The sequence below is a fragment of the Hesperophylax consimilis genome, chromosome 12 (genome assembly GCF_061612785.1).
Source record: "Hesperophylax consimilis isolate HC1 chromosome 12, BYU_Hcon_1.0, whole genome shotgun sequence".
Classification (NCBI taxonomy): domain Eukaryota; kingdom Metazoa; phylum Arthropoda; class Insecta; order Trichoptera; family Limnephilidae; genus Hesperophylax; species Hesperophylax consimilis.
Genome location: NC_142847.1, coordinates 23,070,426 through 23,086,778, shown reverse-complemented (window position 1 = coordinate 23,086,778; position 16,353 = coordinate 23,070,426). Strand labels below are relative to the sequence as shown.

The 16,353-nt window shown below is 37.5% G+C and overlaps 1 protein-coding gene across 1 annotated transcript in view; it reads right to left on the bottom strand.

Moving 5' to 3' along the window:
• mei-41 (ATR serine/threonine kinase meiotic 41) overlaps nt 1-9,873 on the bottom strand; it is a 38,898-nt gene extending 29,025 nt beyond the window's left edge. The window contains exons 1-6 of the mRNA XM_089638230.1: nt 9,601-9,873; nt 9,389-9,514; nt 7,750-9,304; nt 6,950-7,519; nt 6,444-6,827; nt 5,266-6,358 (exon numbers count right to left, since the gene is read on the bottom strand). Of these exons, the coding sequence (XP_089494356.1) occupies nt 5,266-6,358; nt 6,444-6,827; nt 6,950-7,519; nt 7,750-9,304; nt 9,389-9,514; nt 9,601-9,746 (3,874 nt within the window). The 5' untranslated portion in view covers nt 9,747-9,873. The remainder of the gene's footprint in view (nt 1-5,265; nt 6,359-6,443; nt 6,828-6,949; nt 7,520-7,749; nt 9,305-9,388; nt 9,515-9,600) is intronic.
• Nucleotides 9,874-16,353: the final 6,480 nt, after the last annotated feature.

The window sequence follows — 16,353 nt, the reverse complement described above, 5'->3', positions numbered from 1 at the left end:
TAAAAAAAATCAAAACCCAAAATTGACTTTAAATGAAAGGTAGATTCATTCACAAGTTATACCGTTTATATCACGAGTTTCCGAACACCGTGCAAAACAACCTTTCTTTGTATAGGAAATGTTTCTCAAATGCGATTCGTAAAGCCAAAAGCCGTTCAAATCTAATTAGATTTAACAACAGCAAGTGAATGATAAACATTTATAAAAAATTTCAAAGTAAATGCTTTACCAAAATAGTAGGTTCTGCAAATAATTCATACCTTTTTACTAAGCTGTTTGTTTTACTTAATATTTCCGATTGCGTACGTGATGATGTGCGACATGATGAACGCACATTTGACGTTGTATTTTGACAAGTTCATTAATGTAACGCACATTTGACGTTGTATTTTGACAAGTTCATTAATGTAACGCACATTTGACGTTGTATTTTGACAAGTTCATGACGGCCGGCATAGTCCAGTGGTAACGCATTGGACTGCCATTCTGAAGGTCGCGGGTTCGAACCCGGCGTGCGCAAATAAATTTTATTTGATTAATTTGTGTTATTTCACAATTAATTAATTAAAATAATATATAGTATATTTGCGGCACGTTCCAGAGTGGAAGATACTACCAGTATCGCCCTGGTGTAAGACCACCATTCAGAATTGAAACGTTGCTCCAAATGGCTTTAGCCGTGTTTAGTGACTAGATCTGAATAGCCAGGTACTTCCCCACCTTCCTCTTTCCCTTCCCCACTTACCTTCAGCCTCACAACATCCCCCAATTGGGGATGCCATAGTCTCACTGGCTCCAGACGGGAGCAGTTGGGACTCTTGTGAGGTATTAACTATAAAACAAAAAAAAAAAATGTACAACTACCGCCCTCTAGCGACAAAAAATGAAGAGATTTTGACAGTTTGAGAAAATCCGCTGGCATATAACAAGCGCTTTTATATTTACTCCACACAGGAGGCCCTGAAGAAAATAATTTCCCTCAGGGCCTATGTCATCTTTGGGGATGCTGTGAGGAGGGTCTTTTTGTGGAGAGGAAGGAGTGAACATGGGTCTTGAAGAGTCCCATGTTGTAGGAGGGAGGAAACACAGAGGCCGGCAGTTCGTTCCACAGCCGAGCTGTTGAACTTAAGAACGAATCGTAGAAGCGACCCGTTCTCATGTGACAAGTGTCAACTGTGTACAAATGTTGGGCGCGCGTTTGGCGTGTATCCCGACTACGCACCGGTGCCGAAGGGATCAATGACGCTAGTTCTTCAGAGCATCTTCCATTGTAATACCGATAGAACAAGGACAGCATACCTACCTGACGCCTGTGCTCTAAAGATTGCAGTCCGTTTGTTAAGATTGGGGAATCTATCAAACGGACCGCCCGTTTCTGCACAGAGTCAAGGGTTTTTTTCAGGTATTTTGGGGCTCCAGACCAGAGATGGCTGCCAAATTCGACAGTAGGGCGCACTTGCGATTTGTACAGGGTGAGCAGTTGTGTACTATTAAAGTATCTGCGGGTCCTGTACAGTACGCCCAGCTTCTGAGAGGCCAACTTTACTCTAGCTTCGATGGAGCCCCCGTACCTGAGCTGGTCACTTATAGTTACACCAAGCATATCAATGGAAGGCCTGTTCGGAAGATTGCTTCCGTTGAAGGAGACTAGATTATCATTTGGATCCCTTTTAGACGTAATCAGACAGGATTGGGTCTTTGAAACATTAAATTCGACGAGATTATTTTTACCCCAGGAGGAAATACTCTCGAGATAACCGTCCATTCTCTGCTTCAAAGCCCTCCGAGCCGTTGGAGTTTGTGTGCCCTTTGGGGGCTTGTCAAACAAAAAGCTATCATGAACTGTACTGTCATCCGCGTAACAATGAATCGGTGCACATGTCAAAAGGTCATTGATGTGCAACAAAAACAAAGTTGGAGACAGAACCGATCCCTGTGGGACGCCAGCATTTATGGAGTGCGAGGAAGAGGTGAAACCGTCAGCAACCACCTGAATCGACCTATCCCTTAAAAAGTCAGCAATCCACGTACACAGGGATGCGGGAAGTCCGTAAGAATGCAATTTGTTGACAAGTCCTCGGTGCCAGACCCGGTCAAAGGCCTTGGATATGTCTAGTGCGACCGTTTGGGTCTCACCGTGACGTTCCAGGCACCGCCCCCAAACATGCGTCACATACGCGAGAAGATCACCGCATGAGCGGTTCCGCCGGAATCCGTATTGACGGTCGTTGATAATTTTGTTCTTCTCGAGGTATGTGAGCAGTTTGTCGTTGATCACACGTTCCATCACTTTGGACAGAACTGATGTGATCGCTATGGGGTGGTAGTTGGCCGGGTTGGAGCGCGTCACCTTTCTTGGGAATAGGGTGAATTACCGCTTTTTTCCAACCAGAGGGCACAGTGCCACACTTCAGGGACATTTTGAAGAGCTTTGTCAAAACTGGAACTATTTCCGCAGCACACCTCTGCAATACCAGGGCAGGTATTCCATCAGGTCCACTAGCTTTGTTAACATCGAGCCCCCGTATGACGTGGAGTACATCCCGATGCCGGATCCTCAGCTTTTTCATATAGAAGCCGCAGTGAGGAACCGACGGCGGAACAGCACCCCCGTCGTCGAGGGTCGAGTTTTCCGCAAACATTTTCCCTAAAAGGTTTGCCTTTTCGGTGGCGGTGTTTGCTAGTGAGCCGTCAGGTCTGTTAAGAGGTGGCAAACTGGGTTTGCAAAAATTTCGACCTATTGAGCCCGCAAGCGACCAGAATGCTCTGCTGCCATGCGGGCAGGCAGCCAGCTTTTTGCTGATCTGCAGGTCGTGTTCGAATTTTGACCTATTGATGATTCTCTTGCATTCCTTTGCCGATTTGTTGTATGCTGATCTGCTTTCGGGCGTTCGAGATATGTTGTAGGCTCGGAAAGCCGCGTTTTTTCGTCGAACTGCTTCGGAGCATTGTCGACTGAACCACGGCTTTGAGCCCACACCAGTTTCTTTAGTAGTCGATTGTATGAAGCCATCCATCGCCGATTTGATGACTTCACCAATCTCCTGGGCACATCTTGAAGGGTCCGAAGTCCGAAAACAAACAGCTGACCACGGAAAAGCATTGAAATGGGCCCGCATACCGAACCAATCTGCTGACCTATAGTGCCACACTTTTCTCCTCAGCCTCTCATTGGTTGGTCTGAGGCTAACGGGGTTTGATGTCGTCACTAGGCAGTGGTCAGATGATCCCAGAGGCGCTGTGACGTCAATCTTATAACCGTGTGGCACAGTAGTTAAGAATAGGTCTAACAGATTGGAGCGGTGAGTCTGGACATCAGGAACCCTTGTAGGCTCCTGAACCAATTGCTCTAATCCGTAGCAAATGGCAAAGGATTCCGCCTGTCGGCCAGCCGAGTCCGTTGGGCCTGAGAACTTCAACCATGGTTCGTTATGAACGTTGAAGTCCCCCAGAACAACAAACTCGGCCGAAGGGTAGCGGGGCAAGAGATCATCAATAGTATCGCTCAAATGTTTGAAGAGCTCGGAAGTGTCTGATTCGCTATGGTTCGGTGAGCGGTATAGACATGCGTAGAATCTTGCCGTACTGGCAAGATTGACGCGCACCCACATTACGTCGAATCTGGAGTTTTCCAGACTCAATAGTCGCACACAGTTGACGTCAGCTCGACTATAGAGGCAGACTCCTCCTTTCAGTCGGAATTTGCTTGCGAGGGTAAAGCCCGGGCAGCCCAGATAGGAGGAGTCTGGCGGCTCGGCTATCTGAGTTTCGGATAGGAAAAGAAGGTTGGGACGTTGGGACAAAAGATGGTGATGGACGGAATTTAAATTTGTGTGCAGGCCGCGAATGTTGGCAAAATTTACCAACAGTTTTGGCCCGCACCGGGGACGCCTGCTACTCGCCGCTGTAAAGATGTTAAGTTTGTTTTTATGTATATTCATGATTTTAATTTTTTATTAAAATTAAAAATAAGCATTCATTAACATAATCATGCAATGTGTCTTCGATGCAATTACAAGTTGCCTACTGATATGCTACTCTTTAAAGCTGGTTTCCGTACATGGCGCTACCCGAATTAATCAACTTGATCATTTTTTCACATACACCAGTGAAGATAATACAATGTCAAGTGACTCAAGCGATGAAAACAATGTTTTTCTTCTTTATCTTTATTATAAGAATAAAAAACAATCTAAAAGAAGATTTTTGTCTCATGAATACAACAAAATAAATATTTATTGTCGGGCATTCATCGCTGCCAAGGCACTACATGAGAATAATGTCAAATTTACTTTTTTTTCCAACCTCAACCCAAAACTTCTCCTCTAAATCTTTTCTTACATATTCCGTTTAATTATATTACGATATTTCTCACCTCTCGACAATCTGACACATTTAAAAAAAACATAATGGATGTTATTGATAAACAACATGAAGTTTTTGCTTTATAATTGAGCAGTTTTCTGAATTTTAGCATTAAATAACGCACTCTGCATGCAAAAAAAGTTCTGCATAATTTTCTAGATTGCCGTCGAATTTGCATTGCAGCCCTATCAAATAATTTGTTTAAATTTGTTTTAATGTTAATTTTGCACCCAAATATATTTTTTAGTATAATTATGTTCCTACATTTAACAAATGTCCATAAAAGCTTAATTTTATACGGAAGCATAAGAAAATTCTAATAATTTAACATTTTTGTTACAACCTTAATCAAATGCTTTTTAATTAATGTTGAACTACTTAAATGAATCCCATTATTTTACTTGTGTAAATTAAAAGAATGTAGCCATTAAACAGAATTTTACAAGAGTAGTGAATTAATATTATTTTTTGTCACGTTATCAAAGAATAAAAGATGGAATATTTTACATGCTTTAAAATTTTTAGGGGTCTCAACAAATTTAACACTGAAATCAAGCTAGGACAAAATTTTTGTCAAACGAGTAGTAGATGTTTATGCAACCAGCATAGTGTGCAACTGAAATCAAACCCCTTGCCGACGCATCACATTATGTGCGATCACTAGCAAATTAGGATGGTGGATACTCATGAGCGACGCGTATGCTCTGCCCACTAAACTCAAATCGCTTAAAAGTATCTCCGTGTAAGAATGGCCTTAATCCTGGTCATTGATGCTTGGAAAGAATTGTCGGTAAATTATTGAAAACAATATTTCTGGCACCACAATAATGATAAGCCGTAAATAGATTTACAGTATAGAGTGATCATTAGGTAGTAAGATTATGGTAAAATTGAACAAACCTGCAATAAGTACATCGATTAATTCCACAACAGTGGGATTGATGTCTTTGCTCCCAAAAATGGCATCACTTATTTCAGCCTGGCCGCTCTTTATGAGATTGGAGAGAAACTTCAAAGTGTGAACTCTTATCTCCAATGCATCCTGATTGAGGTATTTCAGATACCATTTTAATTTGTCTACAAAGTTTTGTGGTTGAATCCTCGCAACGTGTTTCGCCACAATTTGTTTAACCTTAGGACTTATATTATCCTCTTTTAAGAAAAACAAATCCGGGATATGCGAACATAAAAGATTTTCATTTCCAACAATTAGGTATTCAAATATTTCGTTAATTTCTTTCACAGCAAACTGCACCAGCGGGACGAGAGACACAAATATAGTAGTAAGCAGTGGTCCTAAGACAACAGTATCAATGTTATGAATAAATGCATTCCACGCTAAAGCATTTAGTATAGGGAATTCTTCCATCAGCGATAGTGCACTTCTAAGTATTGCCAGTATTTTAAAACGCAGCGGGGTCATGTGGCGTGCACCCATCAAGTTTAATATATCGGGGAAGCTTTGTAAAGCTTTACGTTTGACGGATATGGCTCCTTTACTGTTGACGAGCTTGGTGTCAAAACAAGCAAGTACACCGAGGAATCTCGGCTGAATAAAATCCGCCACTTGGGTTAGCGGTAGATTCACATCCAAAGGCATTGGAGAATAATCCGGATCAATGCTCGCCAACCAGCGACAAGCCTTTAATACCTTTTCAGGACCGCAACAATATTGCAGGAGAAACTCTGTCAACGCAACTCTGAAGTGTTTCCTAATCAAATCTGTTACAGAACTCCTAGTTATTTCTTCAATGTAATGGAAGCATTTTTCAGCCATGTCGTCAGATTCGTAAATGTAAATGTGTGGATAGATGTGAGGAAACCGTTTGCTTATGAATTCAGCGGGAGTGCAGTGAGTCAGTGAGGCCATTTCGGCAACAATAGGTTTCAGTTTGTCGGTCTTCATCATGATGGGAATAAGGTAGGGCAATGCGTGGTGAACGTCCTTGGATACAAAATCCCTGTATCCTACGTAGCCAAACACTTTCACCACCTGCAAATAAACTCAACAAGGTTGATAACTCATCACTGGGGAACGAAATAATAAGCATTTGTATGGTTCTAGAAAACTCACCCACCTTTTGAATAGAAGATGAACACCCGTGCCCTAGGAGGAAGTTATGAGCAGCCTGCTCCATCATAATACGACAAAAGTCTTTCTTGTATCTAAAATATATCTTATTTGGTGTTGTCTTTTGGGCTTCACATATATCTCTGATGTACAGGGCAGCCTTCGATCCATACACACAATTAGAATACATCAAGAAACAGATTAGCAGCTTTATACTGGGCAAAATGACATCCGGAGACTGAGTGAGCCCAAACTGACGGATACACTCTAAGCAAAGCTCTTGTTGCATAGAATCATTTGTCTCTAAACTCTTTTTTGATGAAACGACTATGAGTCGAATTACCGATCCTAGAATTGAACTCTTGACAGAATTATCCAATTTAGCATCTTGCTGGAAATAAAAGAAAGTTTTAAAATGCATCTGTCTAAGTTTTCTATACCAATAATGGATCAACTCCCAATGTATATTAAGTATGTCAATGTATTGAGAACATTTTTGAAAATGTAACTTACCAAAATATTTGTAGTTAATGGCTTTAAAATATTGACCAAGTCACTCAAAGATGCCTTTCCCAGGAGATCATCTATCGAAGAGGGTAATAATATGGAATGTCTAGCAAAGGTTATTATCAAATTTCCTAAATCCGAATCAGGTACTCCAATAAAGAACTTCATATTTAAAAATTCTACAAACATATTTTTGATCCTTGCAACATTTGTATCCGAGTAGATTGATTCAAATTTTTTGGACACAATGAAAGTTTTATTCTCAATTGATTTGTATTTTATACTGCTTTCCTTAGAAGTTAAACGGTCCATGGCACAGCAATGTTTGCATATAAAGTTGATATTTAATCCATGTACAAAACTTAATTTGATTCCAACATTATGTTTGTAGTTAGTCGTTGAGTGGGTGATAATGAATTGTTTTGATATTATGCAAACAATCAAAGGGAGTATTTGAACCAATTCTTGCAAAATTTCCTTGTTTTTGGAAAATAAAGCAGGGTGAAGATAGTTGGCCACTAACTCGTCGGGAGTTATAATATTGTTCAGCAGAAGTAAAGGTGAACATTTGAGTACCTAAACAATAAATAAATAAATGAATAAATTAAGATAAGATTTGGATGGGCCTTCAGCAAACTACATATTCTCACAGACAAGATACTTAAACACTCCGAACATGTGTATTCAATAAATGCACTCTACCAGTATGTACTCGTGTTTGGAGTGCAAACATAGATTCTCACTAAGAACGATGTGACAAAATCAGAAAGTATTTTTACTTAAAGTATGTAATAAAATGTATTTACCTCCAATTGCACACTGAAATTAGTCATTTCCAATTCAGAGCTTAGTACTTGCACAATGGTATCCTTCCATTTTGCAGAATACGTTGTAATTTGTTCATTCAGACAGATGTACTGCGTCAGCAAAGTTTTGAAAAAAGTTATATTACGATAGTTTTTATCTTTTCCAAAATCAATATTGTGCTGTAATTTAATTCGCTGATTTTGATCGGCAGTGATACTTGCTAATCCGACTATTTGTAAAAGTAATTCAATATCAGCTATCTTCATCTCATTACCTACGAATAGTAATTTAGTGAGGATGTTGGTAATCACATTAAGTTCATGGGCTGGTTGGGTGCTCTTGTGCAAATTTACTTGAATTACTTTTTCAAGATCTTTTATGATCTGGTGGGTTACTTCAGGTGAGAACAGTTTCAAATTGATATCGGGAACAATCGTGTTTGTTGCAGTTTTACTCAATACATCACGTAGAATTCCATTTTTACACTGGAGCCAATTTAGAAAGTTGATTTTGAAATTAAATAGTATGTTGAGTAGGTGAAGGGTTTTGTTCAAGTGCGCACTCACCACAAACATGTTAAAAATCTCATTTCCAGCAGATTTTAAAGCATCAAATAGAGCTGATGAGATATTTCGGAAAGTTGAACTAATTTCTGCCAAATTAATGATCTTAGAACCATTTTCAATCCAATGAGTTTTGGCATCCGACAACACTTTTGTTGAGAAAAATAATGGAACTGCTTTAACATAACTTTCAAACATAGAACTGTCCAGAGCGGCAATTTCTTCTTCAGTGATGAATTTTTCAAGCAACTGTTTTGAACTATCCTTTAATTCCAGAGAGAAAATGTTGTTCTTTATCGGTTCATAATCTTTTTCCAATCTATCACGATCAATTTCTAGAATGAACTTGCACAACCTCAGCAAAATTGTTTTTTTATTTTCCGATATGTTTTCACTATGGTAATAAATGATGCCAAACAACTGAGAGAGTTGACCATTGATGTGATTAGAAAATTTGTAACTCTGAATGGGTCCCTGATTTATCAACAATGGCATTGTGTAAATAAGTTTTTCAATTATCGCCAAGAATTTGTTCACATGTTTAGAACAAGAATTGATACCGAATTCATTGATCATTTTTGAAAAAAAATCAATTGCGCAAGTTTTAAGTCTCATGTCCATGTTTTCAAGGACATGTAAAACTTCTTTCATAACATTATTGTTGTTGATCTTGAACATGTGAAAGTCTCTTGCTGTAAGGACTGTCTGACCCAGGATGTCGATCAAATAAATAATCATATCTTGCCCCACCTCCTTGTCTTGTATTTCCACAGGCATAGGACTAAGATCTAAATCGGAACAGGAAATGTCTAATTCATCGGGAATAAATCTTTTTAAAACCAAAACATCTTGAGAGCTGGCTTCGTAGAATTTAATTATCAAACGCAGACATGTTATATATTCACACAAAATTTCATCCAAAAATGGTGCTGCATTTGCGCTTAGTATGGATAGTATTTTCAGTTGCGTTGAAATGCTAAGCTTGTGAATTCTGTAAAGAAACAATTTAACAAGTAATATTATATTGCATCACAATATAAATGAAGAAGAATTGTAAAATATTGACAGTTTTTACCTAGAAAGCTTCTTAACAGATAAAACACAAAACAATCGTCCGAGGAGCCATTTATTAAAAGCATAACATTGCTTTTTGACATTTTCTGGGGCCGAGGCCCGTTGTACTAGTAGGTCGGAAAACTCTCTGCAACAATGAAATTAAACCATTTAAAGCCCGTACATTTCAATTAAGCTCTTGTAAAATATGTAAAGCATGGACATATTTGTTACCCTTTTATATTGAGAATGTGTGTCATAAGAATTTCAAGTCCATCGGCAGCCTGATCAAGATTTTTGAACAACACTATTGTTGACGTATTGAATGTTTCCCACACATCTAAAGCCCCGGTTTGTAAATCATTATCAGGGTTATCCATTTTTGTTTAAATTTTAAATACTCAACGTCACAAGTGAAGTTAAATCATTTAAATCATAATAATTCAATCACAATAACACAACCGGTTCTGACTTTGACAGGTAAACATTTTTCGTCAAGTCCCGCCATTTTTTAAAATGGTGTTGCCACTTGAACAATACTGATTTGTTTTATGCTTCGTACATTGGCCGTTGCATGCGTTTGCCATTTATGGTTTGCCATAACCGGCCAACATGCGGCCAACGAGAGTGGTTTATTAGTTGATTTATGGGTTTATTTATGCGGCCAACCATGTGCCAACTCACGGCTAACCCTATTATTGTCGGTTATTCATGAATACATCAAAGGATATTGGGGGCAACATTGGCCCAAAGTGTACTCGAAGCTTTAGGCAAGTACCTACCTTACTTGATAAATCGGTGTTGGAAATAATGTTTGTTTTTTTACTGATACTTTTTACTGAACAAGATATTAAGTTAGTTTTTTTTACATTAGCTCCACACAAGAGGCACAGAGGAAAAAGTATCCCTCAGGGCCTATGTCATCTTTGGGGATGCTGTGTGGGGTCTTATTAAGGAAAGAAATAAGATGAAATTCTGGGAAGGAAAAGGGTATGAGGGGTAGGTAGGAATCTGAGCATCAATGTGCTCAGGAGTGAAGGACGTATGAATCCATCCCTCCCACTGTGGTACAAGGCGATGGGTCGAGAGTCCGGCTGGAAAGATCAAGAGTCAAAAGACTCAACCAGTCTCTTCCGATTCTCTCACCACGCAGTTGGTGGATAAACGCATCCGCCGTCAAGACCTAGACAAACCTCACCCCATGAACCCGGGCACCCCTGCTAAGTCACCAAAAGTAGCGAACCGCTACTTTTGGTGACCCCGCTTGGGGTGACCTATGGCAGAGGTGTTGGTTATCCAATAAATGGTTTCCGGGACGGCGGTACCCATTAAAAAGATTAAATTAGTGAAAATTATTATGAGGCTAATGAGTGAATGGCTTACTTTTGGCTAATAATTACTTTCTTCCGACTTTATGTCCGGGTTAAATCTTCCCCACATGAAAAACTAAACACTTTTCCATAAATGATCATCTAGTCCAGGGGTCTCCAAACTACGGCCCGCGGGCCGTATCCGGCCCGCCAGTGTCTTCCATCCGGCCCGCGACATCTAATGACCAGTGTCATCAAAGACCCGTGATAGCTAATGGCTAAGACCTTGCTCAGAAGGGGCGAAAACTCTGCGAATTTTTTCGTGCGAATAAATAAATATGCTCGTTGGCGAGGTACTTGGCACCAATACATTGCGTCCACAAGTATCGAGCGTATATATCAAGAGGATTTTTTTGAAAAATCTTTATTTGATTCGCAATGATATCAAGGTCTGAGAAACGAGAATCAAAAAATATCTTCAAAGCTACGTTATCTAAAGCTATATTTTCATCCCTGAAAATTCTATTGTCTACCCCCCCCCCCTCCCTAGGACAGAAAATATGGGTGTCTAGAAATTAAAACGGTTTTGGCCCTCCGAACTCACTGGAGTAGTCAATGTGGCCCTCCGGCTGAAAAGTTTGGAGACCCCTGATCTAGTCAATCCACATTATGCAAGTGCATTATACATGGTGTCCGGAAACTCGTAGTACAAGCCGGAAACTGGAGAATGTATACCACACGGGGAACCCAAATAAACATAAAGTTTTTTGGTTTGTGCATTTTTATAAAAAAAAAAAACCAAAAAAATATATTTTTCGGCTATTTCAGGGTTCAAATTTTTTCGTCATTATTTGTTTTACTTTTAAATTTTTAAATAGTTTTATTTAGTTGGGTACTTTGATCTTCAGTAATAATTTATAAGAATTTGATCAAAAAAAAATCAACTTCTGACTCGATTTACTCGAAAACGAAAACTCAAATCAAAAAAAATTATACTACAAAATCGACTCCAAATGTGATGTAGATTCACCAGTTTCCCGCTTGTACTACGAGTTTCCGGACACCATGTATAAGCATAATAAATACAAAACAATACAAGATCAACAACACGTCAACTCACCAGAGATCAAATGGGAAAATAATTCACTGAGGTTTCGGCTCGGTAGAATTCCTAACTGGATCTATAAATCCTACTGATCCCTCAATATAAATATTATAATATAATACAATCTTCTCAATATAATCTTTCGTAATCCTACATGTAATTAATATGACAGATTTTTGCTTTTGATACATAAATTCTTTGATAGATCTAATATGCCTAAATTTTGAATAAGAGAGCTAGGTATAATGTCAGTAGCTAATAATACAATTTTTATTTTTATGCCGTAAACTATTATATTAAAACAATAATAAATAAAATAATAGAATGTCTATTTTTTCAAAAGTTTAACGTAGAACTTTTAAAAGTAGAACTCATATATTATCTATACAGCGTGTTAAGGGACGTACTTGACTTACTTTGACCAGTGATTCCTGATATTATTTGCAGTAAAAACTGGGAATGAAATTTTGGTCTTTCTACAAAAACATAGAAAATCGGTGGAAATTGGACAGCTAATGTCGATGTCAGGAGTTGGGCGGTTACTCGGCTAAGTGACCAGTGTCGACATGTGGAAGAATTTAAAAAAATTTCATAAATTAAAAAAAAAAAACATCTAAAACGTCACCGGAGGCCAAAATTTCACTTGCTTTTTTTACTCCAAGTAATGCCAGGAATCACTGGTTTTAATCTTAATCGAGTACGTCCTTTAACACCCTTATTTATAGAAGAAGTCGGATATAGTCTTAAGGCGATGCACTACGTCGTGTAATATTTTAAATTGAGCCGCTATCAATAACAACCCTTACGTAGATGGCGATAAGGTTTAAATTCCCGCTTAACACCATCCGCATGTTTTGATTTATGCAAGAAAAAAACATGGCCAAAAAGTGCCTTTTATTTTATTTCGTGGATGTTCAGGAATAAATATTAATTTTTTTTTCGATCATTTTTAAATAACCTAATTTGCCACATTATACAATAAAATCATAACCGAAAATGGGTTCGTAAGTAGGATTTTGAACTTTAAAGCAGTTTTCATAGGCCTTTACATTATTTTTTTCTGGGTTTATAAAAAGACTTATCTAAAAAATACTCGATTATTTCAAAGGCCAAAATGTATTCTACTCGCAGTATTTAATAAAAGCATCTGAAACATTTCTAGGTGACCAAATTTTCAAACCAAAAACACATGATTTTGAATTACTACGTATGGCATCGCCTTAACGCATAAATAAACCACTCACACTACCAAACGCATTATCTCTGCACTGGAATGAGCTATGGAGTCGAATTAAAGACAACATAATGTAGTTTTTTTATGGTTTACAGCAGTGAATAGTGGAAACGCCCAAGGAAGATTTAACACATTATCTCTGCACTGGAATGAGATACGGAGTCGAATTAAAGTAGAATATGTTGTAGTTTTTTAAGAGTAACAATGTGGATTTAATAATACTGCATGAAGTGGATGGTAGAAAAAGTCAGGGGACCCGAGGAAGACATGAATCAAATAATTATTTGTGGTAAAATGAGGCATCTTCGACTCGGTTCTATTCAATTCAACACACCTTTAAAGAGTGATATAAAGTCATTAGAAATCATGAAAAAAAAAATTAAACCTAATCTAACCTATATAACCCAGTTAAAAAAATTTTTGTTTCATCACTTTCCATGATTTTTAACACATTTTGATCGGGCAGTTTTCGGCCGCGTACTAGTGCTGGTAACGGGTGATTTTTCGCGTAATTTCGCGCTAACGTAGACCTCTAGAAAAATTGCGATAACTTCAAAAATATTTGTTTGATTTCAATAATTCTTTTTGCAAATTATTTATTTTATTTTATTATATTTAGAAAAGTATTCTTCATCCTTAAACTAGTGCAGAATTTCACATAAAGTAGGAAAGTTTTGAAAAAAATAATATTTTTTTTACATAACATCCTTTATTTTACAAATTTTTTTTCTAAATGTAAAATAAAAATTATTATTGCATGGTTATAACCCTACAGACGCTATATAGCGAAAACTCAAGTTTATTGGAACCCGTATTTTAACGTGACCCGCGCTCCACTAACAATCTATCAAAAACGTATAAATACGTGATCCGCTCTCTAACATTAATTTGCTAAAAACGTATTAATACGTGATCCCATCACAATGTGTTAAAGATGTGATGAATTATCATATTGATGATTTATCCGGTCACCCTTCGACTCGTATGTGGAACGAGTTACCGGCATCTGTTTTACATATAATCCGGGCCTCTTCAAGACCCGCATTAATAAATCCATTCCTATAGCCCCTAACGTAACCCGCCTCACAACCCTGCCCAACTGGGTGGCGACATAGCTCTCCTGCCTTTACACTGTACAGACAGGGGCGCTCTTATGAGGTGTCACATAATTTTTTTTTTTTTTAATAGAGCATTTGTAAGGCTGCTTACGACTGACTTGTATTTCCATCTAACATGGGCAATATTATTATTACACAATAAGCCAAAATCAAGGAACTGTGGCTTGAGACTTCCAGGGCTGTATTTGGGTAGCCAGCCAACCTAGGAAAAACAATTATGCACAAAATGGTATTAACTCACTTGAAAGTAGGCATATAACCTATGCACATTCGCATTTTCAAAATGACAAGTCATGAAAAACCTTTCAGAGATTTCAACTCCACACATAATATTTCCCTATATCATCTTTGGGGTTGCTGCATAGAGGGTCCCCAAGGAAAGAAAGAAGAGGAAGTTCTGGGAGGGAAAATAATAATCTTTCTATTGAAGGAAAGCGATGATCTATATTGCCAAAATGCTGCAACGTTCAGCAATAAAAATACACTTATTAATTGAATTTATCAGCACACTAATAAATAAATAAATAATTATTTAATTAATAAATATTTCTGTGTAAGGAATTTTAATGTTTGAGGATGTAAGCGGAGATAAGTTCGCATGACTTAAAATAGGTATTCATTATAATTTCTTTATGACCGCTGACATGTAGGTAGATACGTCTATCGAGCGACTTGAAGTGTTCATATGCGAGATTGCGTCATCTCTATTTGAAACACTATGAAGAAATTACTATTTCATTGAAACATTTTTTAATTTGTACAAGTTTATGCAAAACATAGAAACTACATAGTCTTTAGTGGAGATAGTAGAAATGCCGCCCTTTAAAAATTTCCACCCTAGGTAGCTGCCAAGGTTGCCCAGGCCTAAATACGGCACTGTTGAATAGTGAGAATAAAACATTGTTACAACATCCAATAAGGATGTATCTGTCCGTGCTGGGGCTATGAAGGCTAAGAAGAAAAAAATAATTCTCAGAAAGTATATGTACCTACGTACTTATAGATATAAATAAAAATCTCAAAATCAAATGCAAAATTTTATTCGTTTGACAAGCAGTTCAATGGCCTACTAATATTCATATTTTCTAACAAAATAATAAAAGTCACATCATTTCTTAACATATAAAAGCCAGATGTATTACATACTGGGTGGTGCCTTCTAAACAGGTTAAAAATAAAAATTAGCATATTAATTATTACGCCTCTTTAGAGGGAATAATTTTTTTTCCTTTTATATATTTATAAAGCATTTACAAAGACTCGCAACTGTATCAATCCCTGCCAGCGGTAAAATGTCACTGCACAAGTAGACATTTTTTTCATATTCATAGACATTTGCTCTTTCCACCACTGGAGTTATAAAATATCAGTTATGGACAAAAGTTACAACGAATTGAAACAAGAGATATGGCAAAATTATTTCTGTAATTTAGGTAGGTACTTATAATAAAAGAATCAACTAATTAGCCAAAAAAAGAAAAATAATGTAGAATGCTAGGATGCTGGGGTGCTTGTGCTGTGACCCAAAAGAAACATGCAGGATTCTTGTAAAAAAACAAGAGTGTGCTAGAGTTGTATTTGCCTGTAAATGCACGTCGATTAACATAAAGTACATAATAAGTTTACCAGATAATAATAATAACAATAATTGGATAATTTATATAGCGTCGTTTTGTGAGAAATTTTCTCAAGCACGCTGCATTCATTTATAAAAAAATAAAAAGATAACATAAAATAATTATTTATTGTGTGAACTAACATCACAAATTAGAATTTTTTAAAGATGGACAAATGGAAAATTAAATCAACAACAATTCAATATAGTATGAAAAACAGAGGAATATAACTAACACACCTTATCTTTTGTTCAGTCTACATTTTACATATTATGTATTAACCGGGGACTCCTGCGGCTGTTTCCACAAACAATACGTCAAACATTACCACAAACATTTTTGTTCATCCACATTCAGTCTCCTCCCTTTGTTAAAACATTGGTGGGCCTGGCCATAGACATTTTGTCATTTTTTTGTAGATGTCTGATGAGGAAGACGTATGTGCTTTCAAATTTTCCCTGTCAACTGTCGAGATAAGCTCTGACGAGGAAGATGTTTTTGCAGTTTTAGCCATCGCACCAGGGAGGAAACACCAATTTTGGGTTCAATCTCGAAATTTAAATTTATATTAGCAATTGAAAATATAAGACAGATATGGTTTCTT